Here is an 8,074-nt window from a genome sequence, read left to right as displayed (position 1 = left end):
GCCTGGGAGTGGAGGGTACGTCCTGTAGGCAGGCCGCCTGCTCCATATCCTAGTATATCCTAGCGTGCGTAGCGGGTTCTGTTCTTCGAACATTGGAGGCATTATTAATCAATTGACGTGGTGCAAGGAGCATTTTAAATAAGTAGCATCCTGTGGACATGGACATGAATGTGGGATAGAATCGTGGTCATGTCCCTTGGACTTTTAGAATATTTTAACACTCTTTGTCCCATGGCAAGAACGCCCAAGACATCACCAAACCCTGTCTCCCAAAAAGAACATGAAAGACCTTGCGCCGGCACCGATGAAAACATGACAGAAAAGAGGGGAATTCAAATGGAAAAAAAAATCTCCTTCAAAGAAATACAAACAATCAACAGATCACCATGCGGACAAGCCGGGTGGCAACAGAGGATACTCTTCCCCTTCAATAATCTCCGAGCCGAACGGATACCGCGCGTCCAGTTCCGCCGCCGCCTCTTCCTTTGTCCCGTCTCGTCGCCAGACGGCATTGCACTCACCGGGAACGTACTCGGCGGCGTCCATGGCGAGTGTCATCTTGACCTCGGGGCAGTAATCCCAGATGTGCTTGCGTAGGGCCGGCGTGCCCCAGATCGGGCCGTGGAGCATGACGCCGCTGCCGCCGGTGTGGTAGCCCATAGGCTCGTAGAAGCCGTCGCGCCAGCTGTCGAGCTCGGAGACGTATTCCCCCTCAGCCGCAGCATCGAGCGAGCTGTTGAAGGCGTCACTGCCGCTGCCGACTTTGATGTGTTCGCCCGAGTGCATCTCGCCGCTGAAAGTGAGGGAGACGGTGCCGTTGGCAACACGAGCGCCGGGTCGGTGGGCGAGACGCTCGGCGAGCCAGACGTCTTCGGGTTCAGTGCCGTCAACGCGGACCTGTTCACGGAGGACATCGATCATGGCTGAGACTCGTCGGATAGACAGGCCACCGTTACCACCCCAGCGACCGGAGGGGTTCCAAGGAGCGCCAATCCAGTCGTATTCGAGGAAGTCGTTGATGTTGTGGCGACTGTTGGCGCAGAGGATGCTGTCGGTCTGGAAGACAAGCAGCCACTCTGCGGGACGGAGGACCGTTTCGTAGAGCCACAGGGTCGTCAGGAAGCGGGAGATCATCTCCTGACCGGCGGTGCTCATGTTGGACGGGATGAAGGTGAGGTCAAGCTTACCAGAATTGACATGCTCGCGAATAGCCATAGACTGGTTGATATGCGCGACGGATGCCTCAGAGCCCATAAAGCGGAAGCGCCAGTCGGGGGGTACGACAGCCATGAAGTGCAGCATGAGGGGGGCTAGTATAGGATTGGGACGGTTCTCGATCAGGAGGGCGACCTTTGAGTGGTTGAATGGCGACTGGACACCATATTGGAGGCTGACTTGAGGAACTGCCATGGTCTTGATGGATGGCAGGGACAGCCATATTGTCAGGCCTCTGCTCACTATCAGCACATCGTTCGGGGGTAAAAATACATGGCGATGTGATGCGACTGACAGAAAAACTACTAGACCACAGGCAGTTCTCATTCGCTTAGTTGTCATGTTCCATAGTGCCAAGAAGGGGTTATGAGGCTCGTCGGGGGTGGACGGTGCCCTTGAGGTTTCCATTTTGTGATGGCGTGAGTTACTACTGGTCCCCGCGCCGAGCGACCAGCAGCAGCAGTAGTACAATGGTTCGATGCTGAGGGGAGATGGAATGAGGTGGATACGTCAAGACAGACCGTCTAGAAGGCAGAAAGAATTAAAGACCACGTCGATTGGAATCTCAGGATCCGGAACTGGACAAGTTGATTGACAGTCAGGATGTGGCCAGTTCAGTAGGTTGTCAGTGAGCTGGGAGCTTTCCGTCTGATAGTGAAATGCCAAGAAAAATGAGACGAAGGTGCCCCCCAAGCCCCCTGGCGGGCCGCTCGCTCCTTCCTAGTCGCCCGCTCATTTGCTGTTGGGAAGGGACCGTGAGCGTTTCAAGGCAGGAATGCACTTGTTTGGTGATGCCCTGGAGTGCAGTTGCGGCCAGGTGGGGTGGATATGCCTGCTGGCTCCATTTCGATTGCTCCCTTAATCGCCCTGAGCGCCACGTTCGGGTGGTCGGTTCGGGTACTTTGGAATACACCTTGGTCCTGGCCTACGGGGTGGCATCTGGCCATTGTGGCTGGAGGTCGTGGATTGCAGCTGCCTGACGCTGATGTGTCCTTCACGAGGAAGTAAGAGAAGCGTATTCTCAAGGGACATTCCCTCTTGATAGCGACTACCAGTGTACCCAAGGCAAGGTAAGGGGAGCAACACTCCAAATCAAGTGTACCATGTATGTCTGATACACCCTCCATCCAGAGGTACCCACATGTAGATGTACATGTAAGTAAGAGTGGCCCGCATTTCTTGATGACTGCTGAGTAAAGCAATTGCCCCAGGTGCAACAGAGACAACAATGGCATGTACAAAACCACACTTCCGTCTCATGAGGAACCCTCCTGTCTGGTCGCTTTCCATTTGCCCATCCGTTCTTCATTTCCATCTAACGAGCCTTTTTAAATGATGAAGTGGTGGTCAATCATGCGTCCCGAAGCGCAACACAAGTTGAGGCATTGCAGATGAACAGTGTGTACCTAGGTAGAACTAAGATTAGTCACTCGAAGTAACTTCCCAGCAATCAGGTTCAACCCCTGCGCCTCCATTCAACCCTTTGTTCCCAATCAGGAAGTGGCTTCACACTCCCTGGCTCTTTCCACCCATCAGGACTGTTGCTACCTTCTCTTGTTGCCTGCAATGGCCTTCTTCATTCTTGAGGTCGCTCAATATCGACCTGCCAAAATTTGGATGTATCCAAATCCAAACGCCAGTCCCTGGTCTGACGAACATACACTCGTGGATGGGAATTCGAAACAAAGGTGCAAATATCGGCCGTGAGCATTCCTCCCTGATTGTTTCATCTCCTCTAAGTTTCGACGATGTGACGCACCTGGGTCCATGCTCCCTGGCCTGTTCTCAACTGCTGCCAGAACACCATTGAGACCTATGATCGCCCTTGGGAAACATTCCTTCGCGACTACTCCGAACTGTTCTTCCTATGTTTTCCGTTTCCTTCTGCATCACGTCTGCGCCCATCGCATCGAACTGATGTCTGTTTCGTCGCCATGACCATCGCGACAAGTAAAGCGGGCAACTTTGCCATTACCAAGAACCACCTCCTACTAGCACTATCGCTGGTCTTGACGTATGTTCCTCTTCGGTGCCCCTCCTTTTGATCTACCACTGATCGACGTGAAGATGGTGGTTCGCACACATCCTCCCTCATTATCAACCAGCCATTAAGGCTGGCTTGTCTTCCAGACTGCAGCAGGCCAGGCAGAAAATACCCAGCATCAAGGTCGACTGGAACCCTTCTGCCGACCCGCGCGCGCGATTCAATCAGTCCAAGGTGGCCCTCATGATCGAGCCCCGCGTCATACCACATCTTGTGCCCCAGATCCTGCACATGTCAGCCGTCGCTCCACCAGACTGGCGGTTCCTCTTCATCGGCTCCAACGAAAGCGTTGTCAGCGTGGCGAGAAGCTTTGCAATCAAGAACCAGCAGGTTGTAGGCAAGCTCGATCTCATGGTCCTACCTGAGCCCTGGCAAATTGACACGAAGGAGCACGTCTATCGCCTCTTGACTGACATGCGGTTCTACGATGAATTTCTTCCAGGAATCGAATGGATTCTCAAATATGAGCACGACAGCATTCTTTGCTCCAATTCAAACTCCAGCCTGAACGAGTGGCTGCACTGGAGCTGGGCTGGTGCGTCACGGTGAGTAGCTGCTCCTTGACCGAACCAAGCTCCAACCACTGACCTGAGTTCCCAGAACGGTCGATGACCGGTTTTCAGGCAATGGAGGCCTAAGCTTGAGACGCGTCTCTGCGATCAGGCGCGTTCTTAAGATTCAGGAACGATACAACGATACAGACCCAGAGGACGAGTGGTTTGGGCGACGCATGTGGATCCTTCCCAACGCCAAGGTCGCAGCCAAAGATGATGGCGTGCTTGCAGTCGAAGACGTATACAAGGAGAACCCCATGGGCTTTCATGTCCGCGACGGCGGCCAGTTCTTGACTAGTGATGTCTGGAAGAATGCTACTCAGCGGCAAAACATTTTCAACTACTGCCCCGAGCTCAGCCTCATCATGAACATGAAGCTTGAGCGAGAGCGGTGTCCAGGCGATGACCACGAAGGGCACATTGGTCCAACACCATCTCAGATTGCAGCAGCGCAAATGGCCAAGATAAAGCAAGAGGAAAAAAATAGACTGAAGCAGGAAGAAGAGCTACGAAAAGCTGAAGAAGCCAAGAAGAAGCAGAGCCTCTCCGGAGCATCCGACAAGACCTCAGCTCTCCCTCAACTTAGCGCATCAAGTAAAGTATCTGTAAGCTTGGCGACGGCGACGGCGACGGCGATGGCGACGGCAGTCATCTAGCCGCGGTAGGCCACTATATGGCGTTTTGTTCAAGGATTTTGAGGACATCATCGGCGTTTGGCGCAGGGCAGATGGACAAGTGAGATATGATTGGGCACTCCTCAGATGGTGGAGAATGGTGACGGTGTAGCCTTCGAGGGTGTGGGTTTTGTCGTTAGATGTGTGAACCAGCAAGACATAAAAGTTCTTGTTCAGAACTATGAAGGAGACGCAGTATGCTAAGAACTCTAGACAAACTCTTCACAGAGAGTCGCTGGTTGTGCTTGATTGGGTTCTAGGTTATGTCATCTTTCTCGCATTCTAAAAAGTCCTCAAGAAAAGCAACAACCAAGGTAAGCATTTGGCCCACGGCGCACATGGAAGCCTCAACAAGTCGTGTCATTATGGTGCGGGTGTCTCAATGCGAAAGCAAAGACGATGCCTAGGTTTGAATCAAGTCGAGCAGTGTTTCCTACAGCTTGCTCTTCTCGTTGAGTGAGGCACACGACGGCGGCGGAGACTCCGTCGAATCCTGAGTGATATCCCCAATACTGTTGATCACCGCGACGTTCATCAAGAGGTCCAGATCCGCTACCAAGCCCACGAGCACATGACGAATGCCAGACTCGCCCACGATGCTGAGCCCCCAGATCCAGAGCCGCCCAACGAGCACAACATTGGCACCTAGCGCCAGCGCCTTGACGATATCCGCCGCAACCCTGACGCCGCTGTCAACGTCACGACGAGACGGTTTCCCACGTCATCAACAATCTTTTCCAGCGCGTCCAAGATCGCGACAACGCTATCGAGCTGCCGCCCCGCGTGGTTGCTGACGACGATGCCGTCAAACCCGAGATCCGCCGTACTCTCGGCGTCGTCGACCTGCTGGATCCCCTTGATGAGGAAGGACTTGCCGCCGCTGATCTCGCGCCACGTCTCGCGCGCCCAGACGGCCTTGTCCCAAGACCAGGCGCAGCCGTGCCAGATCCTGTCGATCCACATGACGGCTGCCTCCTTGGGCTGTTTCGCCGGATCGATGCCCTTTCCCTGGAGCCGCACTTGAAAGACGGGGTCGGGGAGGCCGAGGTCAGCCCCGATGCCGCGGTCAAAAGCATAGTTGAACGTCGCGGCGTCGTCGTGCCGCCAGCTGAGCTGCCACGTATCCGCCGTCAGCATGTAGGCTGTTCATCCAGATTCGTGGGTGCGCCGAAGCAGGGAGACGGTCAGCTCATCGTCATGTGGCATGTAGAGCTGGAAGAAGCGCGCCGCCTCCAGGACTCTGACGTTGGCTGCCCCGGCTGTGCACGCCGCCGCGCGGTCGACATCGTAGGCCGACGCCACGTCCTCCATAGAACACGAGCCTGTGGTGGACAGAGTGGAGGACAGGCCGAGTTCGGCAGCGACAAGGGCGACGGGGAGCTCGCCGCGCGGACGATAGAATTTATTGATGCCCACTGGGGCGATGTCAAAGAGGGCTGAGACGTCCTGGCCGAACAGGGTGGTGCGCGTCCATCGGTCGTTTGTGTCGTCGAGCTGGCACGGCAGAATCTTGTGGCGGAAGAAGGCCTGGCGATTGGCGAGGTGGGTGTGGGAGAGGCCGGCGTTGGATGAGGCGTTGAACCAGCCGTTCTCAGTGAGTTTCTCCTTGGCGAGTTGTTCAAGTTTGTCAGCATCTGAGGTTGTTGGTTCCCTGCTATCCAGGACGGGGAGGATAGGGTTTAAGATACTGACGGGTATTGGACAAGGGCACTTGCCCCTCGCTGGGCTTCCAAAAGTTCTCGCGTTATTACAAGTCCCATGTAAGGGTATCACGATGCTTGATATGGGGGAACATTTGGTTCTGACATGGTGCCTTTACAGGTCTAGTATGCGGATTAATGAGGCTGGGCGTCTGACTGCATGGTATCCGGTTGCATGGTAGAAAGCATGCCGAATTTGCCCGTTTCTTGAGGATCGTAATATATTCATCAATGACGGTCATGGTACCGGCCACGGCGTCGAGATTCTGGTTCTCGGCTTATTCGCGCCTTCAAGCTGGTGAAGTAGTTGTGACGTTGAATGGGTCAGTCTTATTCCTACGATGTTCCCTTCGCGGTTCCTGGTCCCCGACAACTAGGGTGAAGGCCTTAGCAACCACCGCTGGCAATCAAATATGCGTATCAGGAGTTCGTCTATTCTGAATATCAAGAATTGAGGGTGCTGCGCGTGATCCGGGGGTGCATAGTGACTGGTCTGACACAGGCTAGGCTCGCGAGTCCAGCTTGCGATCCAATTTCAACGACAATATCGTTGGCCTCGGGGTCAATAAGCCCATATACTTAAAGAACAGGGATCCGAGAGACTTGTATCATATTCTTCGACGACCTTCTATGCCCCGTGGCTGAGCCACCATGAACTGGCAACATAACCTTTTGATCACGCCGTCTCAGGATCCGAACATATCGATTTCCCCTGTTCCGCATTCTTGTGGATCTAAATTTCGGAAAAGGCCCGCAGATCGCGATGGGGATACACCCGGGCTGGAGTATCTTGAGTTTTATCTCTTACTGCTTTCCCAGGGAACAAGGTTGAGATTCAGGAAGTCTCCAGAGCGACGTGGCGGTCATGGTTCCTCGACATCGTCTCCTCATCGACAGAAGGCCGCGGTGTGCCTGTTGAGGAACACTAGATGCAGCGATATTGTCTTAATCTTGCAGTGAAGATACTCAACTTTATCTTACAATGGATCCAACAACGATCAGGTTGTTAGTCTCCGTCATACAGAGGAATGCTCTCGACGGCCGGCATATATCACTAGCACAGTATCAGTGAAAAACGCAATGACGAGGCTGTTCATCTGCAACCACAGTCATGGTACGGTGCATCCGTCATCCAGGCGTTCGGATGCCATAAAACATTGACTACTTTCCTATTCAGAGCAGAGCACATCTTGGGGCCGTGCAAGCACTTCATCTGCCACTGCTACTCCCATGCAGCCAAATAGCACTGATCGTCCCGAGTGAGGCCGGCTTCGCAGCAGCATCAAGACGACAATCAATGCCGTTGAAAGACTTCTCCATCAGCACTGACAAATGGTCACACCGACTGACAGCCTACGCAGTGGCTCACCCTTGGCTCCGCTACAATAGCCTGCAAGGCTGGACATCGGCTTGAAGAAGAGGCCTGTGCACCATCAAGAGTAACAACCCCTGGTCGAGAGAACGACATCAGCGATGTCGCGCGTTTGTTCAGCCCGTCTCCCTACCATCCTGCGTGCAACCTGGGTACATGTCGAACCATGTCTCCTCCGTTCGGCCTTGTTTACTTACCTCTCGATCCTGCATTCTTCACTCTATTTTTCTTTTCCCCTTCTTACGTTTGCTTTCTCCCTCGCTCACCTCTCACCTCTCACGTTATCCCGGGCCTTTTCCGTATTCAACCCCAGCTCACCGCCTCCAGCCTCCCGCCTTTTATTTTTCTTTTGGTTACGACCCCCCCCCCCGGCCGCCCCTCACCGCCGTCTTCACCGCCGCCCTCGTCCCGACATCCGCGCCCCCGGAACCGGCTACCCCTGCATTTCCCAACCCTTACCCAGCTCCATCCCGCTGCATTTCCCCACCCTCCCCTGGGTCTATCATGGTCTTTTT

The 8,074-nt window shown here is 54.3% G+C and overlaps 3 protein-coding genes across 3 annotated transcripts; 1 reads left to right on the top strand and 2 right to left on the bottom strand.

Annotated features, from left to right (window-relative positions):
- Positions 1-381: 381 nt before the first annotated feature.
- Positions 382-1,623, bottom strand: VDBG_02600 (conserved hypothetical protein; the record flags this gene model as incomplete). Its single annotated transcript, XM_003006415.1, has 2 exons — positions 382-1,450; positions 1,511-1,623. 2 exons carry the CDS (start codon positions 1,621-1,623, stop codon positions 382-384), a joined length of 1,182 nt encoding a protein of 393 aa, XP_003006461.1.
- A 1,526-nt stretch (positions 1,624-3,149) lies between these two features.
- On the top strand, positions 3,150-4,469 carry VDBG_02599 (conserved hypothetical protein; the record flags this gene model as incomplete). The annotated part of the gene is made up of 3 exons (XM_003006414.1): positions 3,150-3,229; positions 3,283-3,804; positions 3,860-4,469. 3 exons carry the CDS (start codon positions 3,150-3,152, stop codon positions 4,467-4,469), a joined length of 1,212 nt encoding a protein of 403 aa, XP_003006460.1.
- Positions 4,470-4,920: 451 nt separating this feature from the next.
- Positions 4,921-6,429, bottom strand: VDBG_02598 (L-lactate dehydrogenase; the record flags this gene model as incomplete). Its single annotated transcript, XM_003006413.1, has 4 exons — positions 4,921-5,167; positions 5,299-5,600; positions 5,670-6,208; positions 6,261-6,429. The coding sequence occupies 4 exons, from the start codon at positions 6,427-6,429 to the stop codon at positions 4,921-4,923; spliced, it is 1,257 nt and encodes a 418-aa protein (XP_003006459.1).
- Positions 6,430-8,074: the final 1,645 nt, after the last annotated feature.

This window comes from Verticillium alfalfae, genomic scaffold, assembly GCF_000150825.1.
Source record: "Verticillium alfalfae VaMs.102 supercont1.3 genomic scaffold, whole genome shotgun sequence".
NCBI classification, from domain to species: domain Eukaryota; kingdom Fungi; phylum Ascomycota; class Sordariomycetes; order Glomerellales; family Plectosphaerellaceae; genus Verticillium; species Verticillium alfalfae.
This window is presented reverse-complemented; position numbering and strand designations above follow the sequence as displayed.